General features: G+C 37.4%; 1 protein-coding gene across 2 annotated transcripts in view; it reads left to right on the forward strand.

The window, feature by feature from the left end:
• KCNQ1 (potassium voltage-gated channel subfamily Q member 1) overlaps positions 1-20947 on the forward strand; it is a 553100-nt gene that overhangs the window by 393209 nt on the left and 138944 nt on the right. For both annotated transcript variants that reach the window (XM_038406492.2, XM_038406493.2), the window contains 4 exons: positions 4674-4749; positions 15883-15977; positions 16611-16657; positions 17755-17816. In XM_038406492.2, coding sequence (XP_038262420.2) covers positions 4674-4749; positions 15883-15977; positions 16611-16657; positions 17755-17816 — 280 coding nt within the window. The remainder of the gene's footprint in view (positions 1-4673; positions 4750-15882; positions 15978-16610; positions 16658-17754; positions 17817-20947) is intronic.

Genomic DNA, 20947 nt, shown 5'->3' on the forward strand with positions numbered 1-20947 from the left:
TAGTTGCCAATGACATTCCTTTTTGTTGCCAACTCTTGCAATTTCCTTAAAGCCCCAGTTGCTGAAATCATGACACTGCATGAGAATCTCAATTTTCATTTTAAAAAAAAAAAAAAAAATTCCTGGCCCTCATGGTTGCAGAGAGGCTTGAAAACATGAAGTGCACCCTGAAAGACTCAGAAAGTTAGAAGGAACCAACATTTATTTTACTTTTTTATTTTAATCTAATGATTTTTAAGACCAATCTAAGTATTCTGGGGGGATGGACTCAATTTTTGACCCCTGCGGTGGACAATACTGAGACTATTGTACTTTTTTCTAAGATGTGTGGTTGGGTTTTTTTATTGTAGCCTTTTAAATTAGGAACATTAAACTTATTTACAAAGGTGGTTAAAGGGATACAGAGTCTTTCATCTCTAAAGCACGAAACCAATTCATTTCAAACTAGATTGACAGTGACTTCATTAGCTTGCTGATGGTTGCTCAGTCAGCTATGTGAAATAAATTCTTGGTTCAGATCCAAGACAATTGTCACAACTGATACCAATGGCCAGTCCCAATATCATGGCTGAAAACTAAACGGACATTAGAACTATGATATCCTTCCCATCTCCTGAGATGATTGTGACAACAAGCCTAAGGTTCATTGCAAGCTTTCCATGTGGAAAGAACACTTGAGCTATTAGGGTTGTCTTTCACCAACATTAAATGCACTTAAATAAAGAAGGGGGGAGAGTTCAGAGACAGAGAGTGAAATAACTGTGAAACATTGCTGGGAAAGAAAAAAAAAGCCTTACATGGCTTCTATCCAGCAAAATACATGCTGGGATGCCACAGTCAGTGATTCTCTGTGGTTCTAGATTTTACTGGCATAGATATGTTTAAGCTTAATTTTAAGAAGATGATGATGTGTTGACTACTTCTCTTGATTATCATGAGCACTCAGATATTTACTTGCAGGTCACCTCAGAGATATCCGTCAAGTTCATAACAGTATACCATAGAGTCTAAGGCATGGTTTTATGTAAATAAATATACTTACAAAAGGAAAATGTGTGTGGGGTTTTTTTTATAACTCAGCTCTCCCTCCCCCTGACCCAACCCATGAAATATTTATAAAACTTTTGCCAAAGTTAAGCAAGTCCAAACCTGTGAAATTTAAGGGCTAGATTTCAAGAGTGCTCAGCTCCCAGTTAAAAATGGTCAGTTTTTCAGGAGTGTGCAGCTAGTCATGAAAATATTGCTTAGAGAATGAAAATGTACTGTACAGCTGGTTGGCAAATATGCACTTAGGATGAAATCCCTGAAATTATAGATTTGTTAATACATCCACTGTCTGCCTAGAGACTACAGGTGTGTCACAAATGGTCATACAATCAAATATTGCGAGTTAATGTTTAAACTCTACATTTACTAAAGCATTTGTTACCAGTTTGCAGAAGATATCAAACAACCAAGAACCATAACCTTGGCTACTAATTAAAATCTTATTCCTTTCTTTCCCTCCAAAAACATTTAATCTCTGGGAAGTAGGAGAACCTTGTATGCAGGGACTTTTTTTTTTCAGTGTTAGCAAAATAACAAGTGTTATGTGGGAGTTTCTAAAGGGGTTGTGGTATAGAAGAATAAAAGAAATGTGTCAATTTTCTGTTTTTCCTTTCATAGAAGTAAACATTAGCATTAAACAAAGAGTGATTAAAAACAGATGCATTGGAAAACCTTATGTGATGGGATGGAGAAGGGGTTATGAAAACAAGAGGCAATTTTTACCAGATTAAAAACTAGCATTTTTCTGGGGAAAGCTATTTTAACTGATAAATTGAACAGTAATACATCACCAGGACCAGATGGTATTCACCCAAGAGTTCTGAAGGAACTCAAATATGAAATTGCAGAACTACTAACTTTGCTATGTAACCTGTCGCTTTATTCTACCTCTGTACCAGATGACCTGAGGGTAATTAATATAACACCTATTTTTTTTAAAAAAGTTTCCAGAGACAATCCTGGCAATTACAGGCCAGTAAGCCTAACTTCACTACCAGGCAAATTGGTTGAAACTATAGTAAAGAACAGAGTTATCAGATTCCTAAATAAACACAGTAAGTTGGGGAAGAATCAACACCACTTTTGTAAAGGGAAATCATGCTTCGCCTATCTATTAGAATTCTTTGAAGGGGTCAACTAATGTGGACAATGGTGATCAATTTATTATAGTGTACTTGGACTTTAAAAAAGCCTTTGACAAGGTCCCTCACCAAAGACTCTTAAGCAAAATAAGCAGGCCTGAGATAAGAGGAAGGTCCTCCCATGGATCAGTAACTGATTAGAAAACAGAAAACAAAAGGTAGGAATAAATGGTCAGTCTTCACAATGAAGAGAGAGGTAAATAGCAGAGCCCCCCAAGAATCTGTACTGGGACCAGTGCTGTTGAAAATAGTCATAAATGATTTGGAAAAAGGGGTGAAGTGTGAGGTGGCAAAATTTGCAGATGATCCAAAATTACTTAAAATAGTTAAGTCCAAAGCAGATGGCAAAGAGATACAAAGGGATCTCACTAAACTGAGTGACTGGGCAACAAAATGGCAGATGAAATTCAATGTTGTTAAGTGAAAAATAAAGCACATTGGAAAACGATCAAAATTATACATACAAAATAATGGGGTCAAAATTAGCTGTTACCACTCAAGAGAGATCTTGGAGTCATTGTGGATAGTTTCCCTGAAAACGTGTGTTCAATTTGCAACTGTAGTTAAAAAAAAAAGCTAACAGAATATTAGGAACCATTAGGAAAGTGGTAAATAAGACAAAAAATATAATGCCACTGTATAAATCTATGATGCACCCACACCTTGAATACAATGTGCAGTTCTGGTTGCCCCACTCAAAAAACATATATATGAATTGGAAAAGGTGCAGAGTAAGGCAACAAAAATGATTAGGTATAGAAAAGCTTCCATATGAGGCTAGATCAAAAAGACAGACTGTCCTGCTTAGAAAAGAGATGAGTAGGGGGACTATGACAGAGGTCTATAAAACTATGAATGATGTGGAGAAAGTGAATAGGGAAGTGTTATTCACCCCTTCACACAAGATCGAGAGGTCACCCAATGAAATTAATAGGTGGCATATTTAAAACAAACATAAGGAAGTACTTCACACAATGCATTGTCAACCTATGTTACTCATTGCCATGGGATGTTGTGATGGCCAGAAATATAACTGGGTTCAAAAAAGAATTAGATAATTCCCTGGAGGATAGATCCATCAATAGCTATTAGCCAAGATGGTCAGAATGCAACCCTGTGCTTCGGGTGTCTGTAACCCTCCAACTGCCCAGAAGGTGGAATTTCACCAATTACGCTTTGGAAAAACTGTTTGCTGGAGGAAATGTGTGGTTACTTAGGAAAAAAATCTGATTATGTGAAGGGCTGACAATACTGCCGAGCTGTGTTCTGCATGAGACCTAAACATATAAAGAACCTTGTTGTGAGAGATTCCCATCCCAGGGAGGATACGAAGGTGCTCAGTTCAATACAAACAGAATGCACTATTTAGCAGGAAATGAAGTCTTCATGTGTGTAAATATGGCTTTGTAAACAACCATTACTGATAATAAGTTACAAAGAAAATACATTTGGAAAATCTAAGTAAGGTCAGAACTGCTCTACTGCTTGTGCCCTTTAGTAGTTAGTAGAAGCATTGACTAGTACTGGAATAAGAGTCAAAGTAGACCAGTTTTAAATTATGTATTTATAGTGGGTAAGAACCTTTGTATATTAAATTCACTCAAATGTGTCTCTATATAACACTAAGAGTTTTTCATTTGTTATAGCTGAAGAATGACCATTAAGAATAAATAATTGGAATAAATCATAAACACAGCTTTATCTGATTATAATTTTAAGAAAATATATATCATATTTAAAATATTTTAAAATATAATTAAAAGTATAAAGAAAAATCTTTCATTTTTATAATCTATTTTAAATAAAGTATAATGTTTAACACTGTGTTGTGAAAAGCAAAAGCTTTATGGTAATAGTTTATTATAAAGTACTTAGTATTTCTCAATTCTATTTGTAGTTTATAGGGGACTTGTTTTGTTTTTTGATCTTCCATATGTTACTTATTGTTAATGTTTCATATTCTGCTATAGTACCATTCATGCAGTTGACCACTCAAAGATATTTTTCAGCGATGGTTTTCCTAAAAGAACTAATTAGTGCAAGTGGAGGAAAACTTGCAAAAGATCTGGAAAGAAAAAGCTATACTATAGGCTACAATACTAGGGTGCTTCTTTATAAAAAAGAAACCTGAGAGCTAATGTTCTAAATGCTCATGTCTGGGGCTTTTGAGAGAACGAGAAAGCAGGAGAGATGGGAGGGGGCTCACCTGACACAGGGATAGATTCATATGGTCACCACTTAACATTGTGCAATACATTACGTCCTAGCATAAACCATAGAGATAAAGTTTCAGATTTTAAAAGCTTTTTCTTTTTTTTTGGTATGTGTGGTCCCAGTAATGGTGTGTTGTGTCCACAGAAGGAATTGTCGCTTCTTGCATAAACATTCACTTGTCACTGAAGCACTTACTGAAGGTTATTATCCTTATTATATGGCTGGAGATGATCTCTTTCACCCAACTCATTCCTCTCATTTTTCCTACAGGCTGCGAGAACACCACCGTGCTGCCATTAAGGTGATACGACGGATGCAGTACTTTGTGGCAAAGAAAAAATTTCAGGCAAGTTTTGAACAGGACTAGTTTTCTAAATAAGCCCTTTTATACTCTTGGCTTATTGTTTCTTTTATAAATGTAAGAAACAGACTAGCACAATTCATATCAGTAATGGTGAGTCACACCCACTATTCTCTCCCTCCTTGAATAGGGTGGTTGTTTAGCAGCAGGTTAGTCCACTGTGGACACACTGGGAATAGGCTAAGCTGCTGAAATGCAGCCTGAATTAAAATGTTGTTTTCTGCTAATGGACTTGACCTTTCACCTGCTGTTATCTTCATCTCCTTCTTGCAATGCAAACATTCTCATATGTCTTCATTAATTCTGAGTTGTATGTTATTGTCATGCTGACTCAGTAGGCTTAGAGATTAAAATACTACTTTAACCTTGTTTTCTATCTCATACTTAATGTTAATGAAGTCCTGATAAGGGGCAGGGATGGAAATTTGTTAGCATACTGGAAGGTCTCTGCTTCATTTCTCTTGCCCCTCCTAGAGAGGTAAGAAACCCCCTTCAAAGTTCATAAGATAATCAGTTATCTCTACGCCTATAGCCTACATTGACATTTCTGTCTCATTTCAGTTGCTGGTATTTTGGATACATAGACATTTAACAGTAGCTACTTTGGCCTGGTCAACATAAAAAGTTAAACCTGTCTGTCAAAACTGTGGGTTTTTTTAAACCAATTTAGTTAACCCAATAGAAACCCCTGTATCAACACTCTGTTTGATTTAGAATAGCTTACATCAGTAATTCACTAATGGAAGTCAGTGGGCTTTGTGCCTTTATATTCCTTTGACCCTTTTGCAAATCTCCCCCTATAGGATTTAGTTTTACATTTAAAAATGTAGGGCCTGAAATGCTGTAAATGAGCTTAGCTCCATTCATTGTACTTGCTACTCTAATTAATAAATATATGGTAATACATTCAATTAATACATTTGAAAATCCTTGCGCAATAGGCATAATACGTAAAATTTTCAAAAGTGCTTAAGTGGCTTAGGAGCCTAAGTTCCATTTTCAAAAGTGAGTTAGGCACCGTTATTAATAATCATAATACATTCCCACCTTCAATCCACTTCGTCTAAAATGAGTTTGTTTTCCCTTCCCTTTAAATATTTAAAGGGGATGGAGACTACCAAAGTGAAAAATAGTTGGTCAACAGTTATTAGCAATCCTTAAAAGCACCATTTGTTAATAAGAAATAAAATGAGACATTTATTTCCTGCACCCACAAAACCTGGGCCCTCATTTCACCACTGAAATTTATAAACATTATAAAGATATTTTACTACTTTGATACTGTTTAATTATTTTGAAAACAAAATCTCATCTGGAATATTTTTTATTATTGGTGTAGCTGGTAATGCCACTTATAGTTAGACTTACCTGATACTTCCCACTATAAGGCCCTGTCTCCAGTTGCTTATAACATTATCAAACCTTAACTGTTCAAGCTGAAATTTTCTATGCTGGATCTTTGCCACAGGTCACATTTTTATGGAAAGTTTCAACTTAAATCGTATAGCTGTTTCTGAGAACAAGATTAAGGAAATATCCAGTGTTTTGCCATATTAAAAATAATTCTTACAACCATTTAGTTGAGAAAATCTAGTTCCTCCATGTTTTGGGGCAGGGACTTGAAATTTGAAGGGTGTTCGTACTGGTGTCAAAGATTAGTCATGGTATTAACTAAAAGACTTGGAAACAATACTTCCACACCTTGTATCTACTTTCCACCTGGGATTTGTCAAAAACAGATTTTGAAAATGCCTGAATATCTTGTACAACATTATTCACCTAGCTACTAAAATAAAGTCCCTTGCAGCAGATCATTTGATAGATAGAAGCTGAAAAACCATTGGACTGAACAGAATGGGACTATTCCCTTCATACTTAAAACGGTTTGTGCTTGGTACTCAATTTGCTAAACTGGCTCCCAATTCTGCTGTATGTTTTCCCATCTGCAAGAAAACGTGTTCCAGGCCGTCTATCTAAATCCCATAAGGATGTTCTCTGTCTTTCCCAGCATTTGTAATTATTCTTGAACAATTAGTCTTAGCCATTCAAAATGAACCAAAAGTTGTAAGTTTACATCTAAATGAAATATACCACAAGGCCATCCTATATACTAATGATATGCTGCAGAATCTTCCAATAAAGTTCTATTTGCAGTTATCCAAAACTTCCCAATAATCTCTGATTACAAAGTTAGGAGTCGATTTTCAAAAAAGTTCTAAGGATTTAAGGTAAAATTTTCAAAAAAGCCAACGTGACTTAAAGACCACAAATATCATTGAATTTCAATGGGATTTATGCTCCTAAATTTATCAAGTGCTTTTGAAAACCTCCCACCGAATTGGGAGAAATCAGACATTCTTCCTTTGAATGTGCAGTATATTGCAAATCTACTTTGTTCTATTGTATGCCCACAAAGTGGATCCCTAAGGGAATAAAATGTTTAGAGTTAAGATATACTAGCTATTGACTCTCCAGTTTCTATTAGCCAGTCCAACCCAATGTTTAAATTAATCCAACATTGAATGATGGCACTCTTGAAGGCAAACATGGTAAGCATGTTTAGAATTAGGGCTGGCAAAAAATGTCATAGAAACAGTTTTTGTGAAATTTTTCTGCCAAAAGTGTCTGCTTTCTGTGGAAAATGTATGTTTTTTTGCTGTTGAAAATAAAAATGTTAGAAAATCAAAAAAAATCAGCTCAGGTCAATAGGTCTACTTGTGCTTAAAGTTAAGTGCCTGCAAGATCAGTGCCTAAATATTTTTTTTTTTAAGGGTGCATCCATAAGTATGATGTTGGAAGAATAAAGAATGTCCCAAATTTATCCAAAATAGGTCTCAATGCAGCAAGGTTCTTAAACTGCACCAGATGTATTCAGGATACACCTGTTTATCAAATTCTGTCTAGCTACATGTTGTTTTTGAAAAAAGTATCAGTCAGCAATGGATGGTTGGACTGCCAAAGACAAATGTCAACCAGAGCCCAGTTTCAAAGACTTCTTGTTAAAAAGTTATAATGAGAAACCTAATGGAGACTACACAGACATTTCTAATGGCATGAAAAGTAACAGTGTGAAATACTACGCTAAAAGACCTCTTCCTTTTTGAGTAAAGCAGAAACGTACGCACAATTCTGAGGCCATTTTATAACACAATCCTTTAAACATAATGGCATCATTAGGCACCACCACAGAGAGTAATACTCTTTCCATGGACTTTTTTAAACCATTCTGTAGAACTCTCTCTGGTTTTAAGATTCTACTTGATAAGTTTATGGAGGAGATGGTATGATGGGATAATGGGATTTTAGTAAGTAATTGATCTTTAAATATTCAGGGTAAATAGGACTAATCCCCTGAGATGGGATATTAGATGGATGGGATCTGAGTTACCCAGGAAAGAATTTTCTGTAGTATCTGGCTGGTGAATCTTGCCCATATGCTCAGGGTTTAGCTGATTGTCATATTTGGGGTCGGGAAGGAATTTTCCTCCAGGGCAGATTGGAGAGGCCCTGGAGGTTTTTCGCCTTCCTCTGTAGCATGGGGCATGGTTGACTTGAGGGAGGCTTCTCTGCTCCTTGAAGTCTTTAAGCCATGATTTAAGGACTTCAATAGCTCAGACATAGGTGAGGTTTTTCATAGGAGTGGGTGGGTGAGATTCTGTGGCCTGCGCTGTGCAAGAGGTCGGACTAGATGATCAGAATGGTCCCTTCTGACCTTAGTATCTATGAATCTATAAGGATATTATTCACTAATAAAGTCTGTAGGATTGTTTAAAATTGTTTAGAAATTTTTTCACCTCTTAGCAGAGGACCAGTACAAGTCCTGTGCATAGCTTAGGTGCTGTATTGTTTGCACAGGGGTGAATACATCACTGTTGAGGAAAGGTTCTATAGAATCTAATAAACAATGGTATTTTGAGAGATTAAAAGGATCGTGGGTGGTGCCTTAAGTCTTACTTTACCCCTCTGCACAAGAGTGAATTTCATGCATCAGGAATAAATCACTTCTAGTATAGCCTAGTTTATCCACCCTATAATTTACTTTCAAAGCAGAGTACCATTCTTGAATGTCCTGTTTAATTAATTCACTAGCATAACAACATTTTTACATTCTCTTACAATTGTGAATGCTTTTAAACTCTTGGACTCAAAATTTATGTGCACTGGTACAAATCTCATGCACACAAACAGTACAGGAGAGCAGGACATGATCCCTGAGTCTTCAATCTAATTTAAATATATATATTTCATTCCAAGTAAATTTTCTGTTGACTACATTAGTTGTCTGCAAAAATATTTCATTCATGCACTGTAGTATCTAAAATGAAAAATCTGCGGTACATGGTGTACAAAGCTAAAAATACTGCTTGGGGTCGCAGTGATGACATGAGGAACTAGTGTCTCTGTTGTGGTTTATAGTTATGTCACCAGAAGCTCTTGATGTATTTATAGCCTTATAATTCAAAGTCTTACTACTTACTGGACTGTATTTTATATGTAATTCAGTTACCTTGCTATCAATCAGGAATTGTGTGTGTAATCTTCTATAATCACTGCAGAGGTCTCCAGAAAACAAAATAGTTCAAAGCAACTTGTACTTCAAAGGATGTTGCACACATTTGTACAGTTTGGTTGTGTTTCCCAGAAATGTCCTTAGCATTGGCTTCCCTCTCCCTTTCCCTAGTCTGACTCCTGGAGAACTGCTGGGTGCGTGCAGCTGCTGCACATTCAGCTAATAAGGAACAACAGTATGCAGCTGTGCCCATATTGAATGTTTGTCATTCACTCTTGTGACTTCTGAAAACTCTCTTGAATTTGATGCAAAAATCCTTCCTGACTGTGGCATTCCAGGGTACAATCCAGACTAGTGAGTAGCTCTGTCACCCCTGCCCTGTAACCTGGGGCACCCTTTGCAGTACCTTGCTGCTCACAGTCTCCGGCATGTAAATTACTCCCAGCTATGTCTGTGTGTGTGCTGCAGCTGGCTAGCCACAATTTGGCTCTTACCAGCCTCAAAAATGACCACAGGGTGACCCCAATACACTTCCACTCTTAGATTTTCCCCCAGAAATGTATGTCCTGTACTGCCAAACCCTCTCCTGGGCAGTACAAATACATTCAGTCTGTTACTTTTTTAAGGGAATAATAGGCATACAACTTGTTACCCCAAATGCAGTTATTCAGACACTTCAACTTGAACACGCCTGATAGATAAAACAGGAAAACAAGTTTTATTACTACAAAGAGAGAGATTTTAAGTCAGTACAAGTAATGAGGCATAAAAGTTTAGAAATGGTTACAGGAAAAATAAAGATGTTCACTAATGCCTAACTTAACAACCTATTAGATTGAAGCAAAATTTCTCACCCACATGCTCCAGCAGATTACTGACCAAACTCTCAGGTCAGGACCCTTTCCCAAGAGTCCAGTGCCTGCTTCCGTTGTCTCTTCAGGTGCAGTGAATGTGATAGGCAGGGAGATAAAGGGAGGTGCCTTGGGGGGTTTTCCGCCTCTTTTTTTTTTTATAGCTTCAGTCCCCTTCTTGAAAAACATTTCCAGCTGAGACCCAGGATGCAAAGTGTTTATGTGGAAGGATATTTTCTGCTGTTTTATTTCATCTGTTTAAACTTGCTTTGTCTTCCTTTCCTTCTGGATGACTCTCTTTACTGCTCAAATGCAAATTAAGAAGAGCACACATCCCTTTGTTTAGGACAGACCTGTTTGCCAACTTCTGTTCGGACAGGACTGTGGAACATGTGTTAATAATATCATACAGGGAAATCTTATAACTTCACAATGTTGCCACACACATTTTCCCAGGACAGTGCTGACCAGCAAATTGAGTTTTTAGATGATACCTAACAAAGCATACTTTGTACAAAGATTATTACAGTACTGTGTTGGGTGTGAATACATGGTGTATTCTGTCACACTAACCCATTTAGATTATCATCATCATCAGTAATGCTCCTAATTAGCAAAGGGATGAAACAGGCTATGTTTTGAAAGCTATGGAACTGGCTTATATATTTGCTTTTCCAATACTGTAGGGCCTGGTTATTCTGTTTCCAACTTGTAAATTCTCTTTTTTTAACCAAGCTAATAAACCTTCCGAGTATTAAGTTATAATCATAAGTATTTCCTCCTGAAAGATCATTTACTGTGTAAATTTTTCAGATTCCCATCCTAATTAGATAAAGCAAGTGCAAGATAATCAGCTCTGACTCTTAAATACCCATTCCTAGAAATGAAAGGTTTCAGAGTAGCAGCCGTATTAGTCTGTATTTGCAAAAAGAAAGGAGTACTTGTGGAACCTTAGAGACTAACAAATGTATTTGAGCATAAGCTTTCGTGAGCTACAAGCTCACTTCATCGGATGCATTCAGTGGAAAAATTAACACACCATTTAGTGGATGCATTTCCACTGAATGCATCCGATGAAGTGAGCTATAGTTCACAAAAGCTTATGCTCAAATAAATTTGTTAGTCTCTAAGGTGCCCACAAGTACTCCTTTCTTATTCCTAGAAATGCAACTTAACTTTATTGCACACAATCTAAGCTCTCCAAGCCTCCAACTTTACTATTCCTTAGCTGAGAGAAGCAGCAGGGTAACTTAAAAAGCAGGCGATAACATACCTACTCATTTTATTGTCAGGCCTCCACATTCCATCCCTGTGAGTGCAAGGAACCCAAGACCGGGCCTATTATTTTCATTTCTGTTAAATTAGACTTGTCTGTAGCCTAAGCAGTTCTGAGTTTAGAGTTTTCAGCCTTATTTTACAAGACTCTATTGTGTAAGGTCATAGTCGTGTATTCACATTTTTTGATAGTATCGTGTTCACAATATCAGTCCACGGGCAAGCTTATTGGCTAGTGCAAATTGGTGGTACGTGAATTTATACCAACTGAGGAACTTGCCCCTTTCTTTGTGGAATCTAAGGGTACATCTACATTGCAATAAAAAGCCTTTGGCACCAAGTCTGAATCCAGGTCAATTGACTCGGGCCTGCAGGGCTTGGCCTGCTGGGCTGAAAATTGCCGTGTAGATGCTCAAGCTCAGACTAGAGTCCAGGCTCTGAGACCATCTCCCTCCAGCCTGAGTCCAAACATCTACACTGCAAATTTTAGTCCTGCAGCCCGAGTCAGCTGACCTGGGCCAGTCACAGCTATGCTGGGGGGTCTTTTATTGCAATATAGATGTATCCTAACTAAAGGATTTTTTTTTTAAAGAGTCAGGTTTGCTGTGATTTCTTCCATCCCTCTGTCCATGCCCATATGTAGATGTCAATATACTCATCCCTGCTACTTCCACAGTTCTGAAGTGACCCAGCTACATGAGTTTGTGATTTGCTTTGGGGGTATCTGATGGACTGAACTACAATTCCCTTAATGATGTGATTGAACTGAAAAAAAGTAAATATGTTGAGAGAGATTTTAACTGTAGTAATTTGATTAGTTTATGGACTAAGAGAAAACACTCAGGATGGTATGGGAAACTGCTAAACCTGTTAGAAGCAGAACATGAGTCTGCTGACGGTGTCTGACTTTGAAGACAGCTAAAAGCACTTAAGCGTGAACTTCTGCCGCTGACTAGCAGTCCAGCCCAAGCCTATAGAGCACTTAAGTCTCACTTAAACCCTCCAACTAGAGCTTAAGTGGAACTGAATCAGTGCATAGGTTGTGCTGTCCCTCTGCATACAGGGGTGAACTGCAGCAGAGAAAACCTAAGAACTGCTCGGTAGCGAAACCTGCAACTGAGAGACACTTGAGAAGTCTGAAAATCAGTTCTCTCTCCAGAAAAGGTCATTCTGTTTCCAACATCAGCTCTTAAAAACTTCAGCTGTTTGTATTTTTTCTTTAAGAAGGCTGTTATGATAGTCCTCAAGAAGGCTGTACACATTGGGCGTGCCATTGTATTAAAATACTATCTTCTTATTTGATGGCTGAGAACAAGCTGAGTCACTTTTCTCCAAAACAGATGGGTAGTAATTAGAGTAGTGTATCCCCAAATGTGCTTTGTACTCCTCTAAGAGGACCCAAAGTACCAGCTGGGGGCCTGCAAATTGTCTTAAGCTTTCCTGTGGTTTAAAACTGAAGTATTTGATGTTAGGGTGTGAGGAAAGCTTTCAGAATGTGAAATGAACATAACCAAAGTAGAGGTGTCAGCCTGAGTTTGCAGAGAGCCTGAAACAATAGCTCTAAAGTGTGTATTGCCCCATTCATTTGAATGGGTGTTAACTCAGATGCTAGCAATGGTACTTTAAAAGTCAACATTGTAAAATATTTCCTTGCTGATCAAAGCATATAAGAAAGGAGAGGAAGATCTATGCCACTATTTCATCAGAAGGGAGAGTATGGAGGATTAACTGGAGGCGTGTGGCAGTTTTGTACATTAAGAGGTGTCGGCTTTAACAGCATATGGAAAGTGTGTGTGTGTGTGTGTGTGTTGGCAGGGAGAGCACAACTGATTTCATTTTTCTGAAAGAGGATCAGCTTTCAAAAGTTTGGGAAACACTGAATTGGAGTAAGAAACATATCAGTGAGGGTTTATTGTATTTTATTGAATTATTTATTTATAGGCATTCCTCCAGCATTCATCACTGTAGTAACTCTTTAGTGCAACGACATTTCTTTTCCAGAGGATTTGTTCATTGTGTCTCAGCAGACTGGAACTTTTGAGAACTATTTAAGAGTTGCTGAACTTCACCATTACTAATAAATCTTACCAGAAGCTTTGAAAATGGATGTTATTTAAACTGCAACTTTTAAAAGAATAAACTCTACCGTTGTTTCCCTATTCCATGCACATGCCTTGGGTCTGATTCCCAAGGGTAAGCTTGTTGGATTCTTGCTTTATAGAAACAGTATGGGCTGTGTTATGCAGCCTAATAGAAAATGTATACATGGTAAACAAGCTTGAAAACAAGAACTGCCTAATGTGTATTTGGAATAGAAACATTTCACACAAGCCTAGGCCAAGTTACTAATACTTTTAAGGAGAATGACTTTATGACAATTTGGGGTTATATTGCTGAATCATGAGAGCCCATCTCTTCATACTGAAAGTACTGGAACTGTGCAGAATGATAGAAATTTAAATTAGCAGGCTTTTGATATGGGTAGTCAAATGGCAGCGGTGTAAAGGGGAACAGAGGTTTGGAATAAACCCCAGGGGGAAAGAATTAGTGGTTAGAAGGCAGATGAAGTGCCCAAAAGGAGCAGAATAAATGAATGTATTCCATGGGTATCACCTCCATATGTGTTGAGACAGCATCCATTTAATTTTCATTAAGTCTTGGAACACTGGGGAAGTTCCAGAAGACTGGAAGAAAGCTGAAGTTGTGCCAATATTTAAAAAGGGTAGACAGGATGATTCAGGTAATCATAGGCCTATCAGTCTGACATCGATCCTAGGCAAGATAATGGAGCGACTGATACAGGACTCGATTAATAAAAATCAAGGGAGGGTAATATAATTAATGCCAATCAAAATGGGTTTAAGGAAAATAAATCCTGTCAAATTAACTTGATGTCTGTTTTTTTTTGTTTTTGGTTTTGTTTTTTTTGGTACATTATAAGTTTGCATGATAAAGATGATAGTGTTGATGTAAAATATTTTGACTTCTGGTACCGCATGACATTTTTGATTAAAAAACTAAAAAGATATAAAATTAACATGGCAGACATTCAATGGTTTTAAAGTTGGCTAACTGATAGGTCTCAACATGTAATCATAAATGGGCAATCACCATCAAGTGGGTATGTTTCTATTAAGGTCCTGCATAGGTTGGTTCTTGGGCCTACCCCGTTTAACATTTTTGCCAATGACCTGGAAGAAAACATAAAATCATCACTGATAAAGTTTGCAGATGATGCACAAATTGGGGGAGTGGTAAGTAATGAATAGGGCACTTCACTGATACAGAGCGATCTGGATCACTTGGTAAACAGGGCGCAAGCAAACAATGTGTTTTAAGACAGCTAAATGTAAATGTATACATCTAGGAACAAAGAATGCCGATCATACTTGCACACTGGGGGACTCTATCCTGGGAAGCAGTGACTCTGAAAAAGATTTAGTGATTGTGGTAGATAATCAGCTGAACATGAGCTCCCAGTGTGACACTGTGGCCAAAAGGGCTAGTGCAATTCTTGGCTGTATAAACAGGGGAATCCTGAGTAGGGGTAGAGAGGTTATTTCACCTCTGTATTTGGAACTGGTGTGATGGGTGCTGAAATACTGTGTCCATTTTGGTGTCAAGAATTCAAGAAGATTGTTGATAAATTTGAGAGGGTTCAGAGAAGAGGCAAGATGATCACAGTGGTCCCATCTGGTCTTGGAATCTATGAATATATATTACTGGACTTGTGTCAAAATTGCTTGCACAGCACATCTTGTTTTCTGTGTTTGTCTGCTTACAGGCCTAAAGGAGCTTTTATGCAACAGCTAATCTAGAATACTGGGTTGATGCAAAGGCCCAGATTTCAGGGAGGTCTCTAGTTCGACACATTGCTCGCTGGGCTGATGTCAAGGCACAGTGCTCCGTAAGGTCACTAGTACAGCAACATTAACGCACTGGGCTGATGTTGAAGTTACTTGTCACATGTCAAGGGACTGGACTCAGTGACACCAGTGGCTCTGTACTTTTAGCATGGGCTGACGTGAAATTGCTGGCCGCCTGGTTACTGGCTCAGAAGAGTGAAATCTGTGTGTGTGTTAGAGAGAGAGAGAGAGAGAGAGTTTATGGCAACTGGCCTGTGACCATGAAGCTAACTTCCAGAAGAGCCCAAGATAACCACAAACCTCAGAGCAAAATGCAAACTCTCTTCTTTGACCTCTCAATTCCTCATTAACATGTCCAAAATTACATATCCCTACAGTATGGAGAGGGAAGGCACGAGAAACAGAGACTTTCATGAACCGCAATAAATGTGTAAGGTCCTGGGCATGGTTTAAAAAAAACCCCACACCTGGAAAGTCTTAATATTCTCTCATGCATATAATAGGGTAGAAAATCATCTGTGTGAGTTGTCTGAAAAATCTGTTATTGAGGCAAATCACTGGCATGTCTTCGCTGTGGTATTTGTCAGGTTCTTCATTTTTTGGTTTTATTTTGCAGCAAGCCAGAAAACCTTATGATGTACGAGATGTTATTGAACAGTATTCTCAGGGTCATCTCAACTTGATGGTACGAATCAAAGAGTTGCAAAGAAGGTATGGCATGAAGTTCACTATCCTAAATGGTAAATGTCTGTGAAGAGGATTCTAATAAGCAGGGCAGTCGGGCGGGGATGAGACAATTTAAAGGATTGTAAATGGCAAGTAGGATAGCAAAATTAGAGAAATATTGTTTGACATAATTCACAGTAAAGGTTTCTATTTTGAGAATTAAAAAAAAAAAGCTTAAATCATTAAGAACCATTGATCAGAACCTAGTTATTTGTATTTCTGTAGTGGCTACAGACCCCAATTATAGACCAGTATCCCCACTGTGCTAGCCACTATACAAACACAGAATAAAAAGACAGTGCCTGCCCCAATGATCTTATAATCTAATAAAAGATACTACAGATGGATACAACAAAACAAGCATCAGGAAACTATGAGACAATACTGATCATCATGAAAAGCAGTGGTCATTGCTAGAATGATGATATTTTCTTAACTTCCAAGGCCAACTTTGGATCAAATGAAGTTGTTCATTTGTACTGCAAAGCAGAATTACTTGAACATTGCAACCTATTATTTGGAGAAGAGGTTTTTCAACCAAAGAAAGTGAATATTCTGTTTAAATCTGAGGAAGAGTCATCTTCTGTTACGAACAATATAATTTCTTTCTGTTTACAGATTGGACCAATCTATAGGGAAGCCATCTCTTTTTATTTCTGTCTCGGGTAAGATAATACATTTTAATTCCTGTAATTATATGTAGACTATCAGTGACATGCTTGAATTAAAAAATGTCTGCTGCATAAGTATATGACTAAGAACCACAAGAATTTGTAAGGTGCTCAGGTACTATGGTGATGTGTGATATATTTTTCTTTATTTTACACATGTGGGAGCTGAAGCATAGAAAGGTTTAGTGGACTTGCCCAAGGCAGCACCATAAATCAGGAGCCCTGACTCCTCGCCCCCTGCTTTAATCATTAGACTACACTAAATAACAGGCTACAATTAAACCTCAAAATGTAAGAGAGATGCCTGGAATAAAGCTGATTAGAACATATTTTTGTGAAAATATCGATGAAAAATACTTTTCATTATTTGTCAAAGTTTCAAAAATTGCCAGCCAGTTCCAGCCTAAAGTTAGGCACCTGAATTCATATGTAGCCACTAGCACCTCTGAAAACTGGGTGATTTTTATTTAGGCACCTAATATTAGACATCCAGTTTTTGAAAATGTTGGTTTTTAATCTCTCTCTGCCTCAATTACTTCAGCCTTAAAATGGGGATTGTATCCAGAGGGGTGTTATGAAGCTAAAATTGACCATAGTCGTACAGAGCTTTGACTGGAACTCATAATAGAAGTGCAAAGTATTAATAGTATTTGTTTGTTTTGAGATGTGGTTCACATACATAGATATCATGTGCTTGGCTGCTGAGAGCTATTTGTTAATGTCATTTCCAGTGTTAAATGTCTAGAAAAAATGCAGATAAAACATCCTCCATGAACATTATCAACATGGCTGTAGAGCTTTACATTGTGCCAGGTTGTTTTTTCAACTGTAATTAGAAACATACACTAAATTAGGAGCAGTTTAATTCTCTCGGTTAAAAGCATAAAATTAAGGTTGAAAGTGCTCTAGACTAAAGAGCTATTAAAAATCTTGGCTTGGACTAATGCTACTTTTATGAAATAAAACGATCATCCTAGCAAAGGTGTTCAATTAGTCTGCGCTGGTGGGCTAGTTAGATACCCTGTGTTGTGGCTTAATGCTATATTGTTATAACACTGTGAATTCATTTGAAAATATGCCTTGCTCCACAGAAAAAAGCAAAGACCGAGGGACTAACACGATTGGTGCAAGGCTGAACAGAGTGGAAGACAAGGTAGGCCTGAGTTAGTAGTGGTAGTGGATGGAGATGGTCCATTACTGAACAGTGCTGTGTTTCATAGTATTCAGGAAAAACGTATGGCTTAAATTGGAGTAACATGCCTGGCTTTTCCAAGTGATGGAAAATAATTTTAACACTGAAAGTTGTATTTTCTTCATGATTGTTTTAGCAGCACAGATGAAGAAATCAGGCTTTTTAATTGATCTCAGTCTCTTTTGTTACTCACTTGGTTTTTGATTTTTAATGGTATGTATTACACATGTCTCAATGCTCTATTTCCTTCCTTCCTCCATGATAGATAAAAGGCTCTGTTCCTTTAATACTCTAGGATATTACAGTCCCAAGATTTCTCTTTGATCACTGCTCTGTTGTTTATATAACTCCACCTACTATTCCTTAGAGAGAGAGAGAGGGAGCAAATGTTGTTCTGTCCTGGTTTTCATTCTTTATGACAAATGGAGTTTTTCCTTTCAAGAGATGTCAAGCCAGCGGAGAAAAAGCTGTTCTATAATCACAAATTAACAGTTAAGTGCTTTGCTGCAGCTCTTTATTTCAATGCTAGCTGCGCTTGATGAGCTAGACAGAAAGGTAGAGATTTATGTCAAATTCAGAAATATAGAATTGCCTATGTTTGTTTTAAGGATAGACACAGAGTTAAGAGAATCACTGATTGGAGCCTTCACCTGTCTCTCATAATAAATCTGTTTGAGGTTTTGAAAGGGTTTTTAATTTTATGATCATTTTCACTCACTTGTTCAGTTTTCTGGTTTGGTTAAGACTAGAAGTACAATTTGTGAAGTATCTTGAGCAAAGAAGCTCTCATGGTACTTCTAGCACAATTGGAAACAAGATAGACTAATTATCTCATGAGAGAACTTGGTTTTGCTTTAATCTCCAATCCACTTTTGCAGACCAAAGTGTTTTGGTCACGGCATCCAAACTTCCGGGTTGCTTAGGCAACACCTAATCTGTGGAGAGTCACCAATGACTTGTTTGTTTCTCACATGGTTCTCCATCATGCAATACATAAATGTAAATGATCGTGCTCAGAGATTTACTTCTGCATAGTGTTAGTATATGGTGTTTTAAAGAAAATATATGCATTGAAGAGTTAGGGGTTGGATTTGGAGATGATGCATGACAAGGTGTGTACTATGCAATGATAAGGGAGTGTAAGGCACCCAAACAGGTTTTGCACATTTACATGCTGTGCAGTGCTCATTCAAGGATCCGTACTTGGAAATTATACATGCAAATGGAGCTCATTTCTCAAAAAGCTGGCATTCTACTTCTGTTGTATCCTTGAGGTGGATTAAAAATGTTGAACATGACAAACGTTGAACATTTCTCACCTTGGCAACTAGCTTTTGACCAAAAGATAAAGTAGATTCTGTGTGGTGGTGTTTGGAAATGTACAATAAAAAGATTTTGAGTTGTAGCTGGTTCAGGGAACAGAAATCCACTTTCTAAATCAGTGATACTCAGACTAAGGCTTGCAAACCACAAGTGACTCTTAAAAATGTCCCCGGCAGCTCTTTGCAGCACATGATATTAAAACACTGTGTGATTTAATTATTAACCAATCTAAGTTAACCAATCTGGATGGTTTTACTACGTAATTAACTAATTAAGTTACTGACTTGCACTGTTATTAACCAATCAAAACCTAAATATATTGGTCTCATGTTACACTTTAGAATAAAATTTTCAAAAGCACCTAAATAATGTAGAAGACTAAGTGCCATTTTCAAAAGTGACTTAGGCACATAAGGGGAGATTATCAAAGGCACAAATGGCAGATGCCTAACTCTTGTTGAAAATTAAAGTTACCAGTTGTGCCTTTGTTCTGTTTCACTGAAAGTCAGTAGGACTTCTGAACCTTTGTCCCATTTTCAAAAGTGACTTAGGCTCCTTAGATGCTTTTGAAAATTTTACCCTGGATCTTTATTTTTTTAGACAGCATTCTATAAGGATTCCATTTTGTTTTGAAATCTGTCTTCAGTATGTTATTTAGCATTTGCTTAAGAGAAAGGCAGAAGACAATCTCAAAGGCTAGAATAGCAAAGTAACTTTAGACCTTCTGCAGCTGCAGTAAAAAAAATTGATTTCACCATAGTCAAGGTATTGACATAGATACTACTGTATTCAACAGAATATTTGTACTGTCCAAATGAAATTTCCTTGTTTTTTTTGTCTCACAGCTACTTTCAGATAAAGTTTTTGTACATAGGACTAGCTGTATTGATTAGATAATGTGCATCTCTGAAACCACAGATGACCTAATAAACTACAAAGAAATTAGCATCTGATACTTAAAAACAAGGCTAAAATTTAACCCAGATATACCAAAATTAAATGGGCAGTATTTTTATACTTCTGTGACTTGATATAACAGTCATAAATTCAAGGTATACTGATTTGTAAGGAAGGACAAATAGTAATTAATTATTTAAACAGTGATACTCAAACCTCAGAGGTTCAGGAGTCAAACTGGTGGATCAACATTACCCAAAAGAGCTCCAGTAGTGTGAATTCATTGTTTCATTTCCTATTGTACTAATATTCATATTTAAACAGTATGATGGGAAATGTGATACCTCCTACGTAGGACAGATAAATACTCCATCTAATACATCTGTTTCATAGGTAACTAAAATGCTTTTATAAAAAGATTCAGACCCAGGCTCTGCTGTACCCAAGCACAGTGGAGGCAATGGCTGGTGTAGGGCTGTCGCGAAGCTTGTTATGGGGGGCTCTCTGATTCTCCGGTTGTTCCAATGGTCCTATAGGCTGTCCAGCTGGACATATAAACTGGCTATTCCCTCCAATATAGCTTGCTTACACACTCTTAGTCTGGCCACAAACAGGGAGTGGCATATAAATTGGCTCTACCCCAAATGAGGATTCCCCATGCCAAGCAAATTCTTAGTGGCTAGTTTCCAGCTTCTTTGCACCAGCAGGAAGGGACCAAGGCATTTCAGATGCATCCATTTATCAGTCTCTGCCAGCAGAACAGTTATTCAAAGTTACTACTTGCACACGGCATAACAATAGCCAAAGGATCAGGGTGAAATCATTGCCCCATTGAAATCAATGGCAAAATTCCCATAGACTTCAGCAGGACC

This window comes from Dermochelys coriacea, chromosome 6 (assembly GCF_009764565.3).
Source record: "Dermochelys coriacea isolate rDerCor1 chromosome 6, rDerCor1.pri.v4, whole genome shotgun sequence".
Lineage (NCBI taxonomy): Eukaryota > Metazoa > Chordata > Testudines > Dermochelyidae > Dermochelys > Dermochelys coriacea.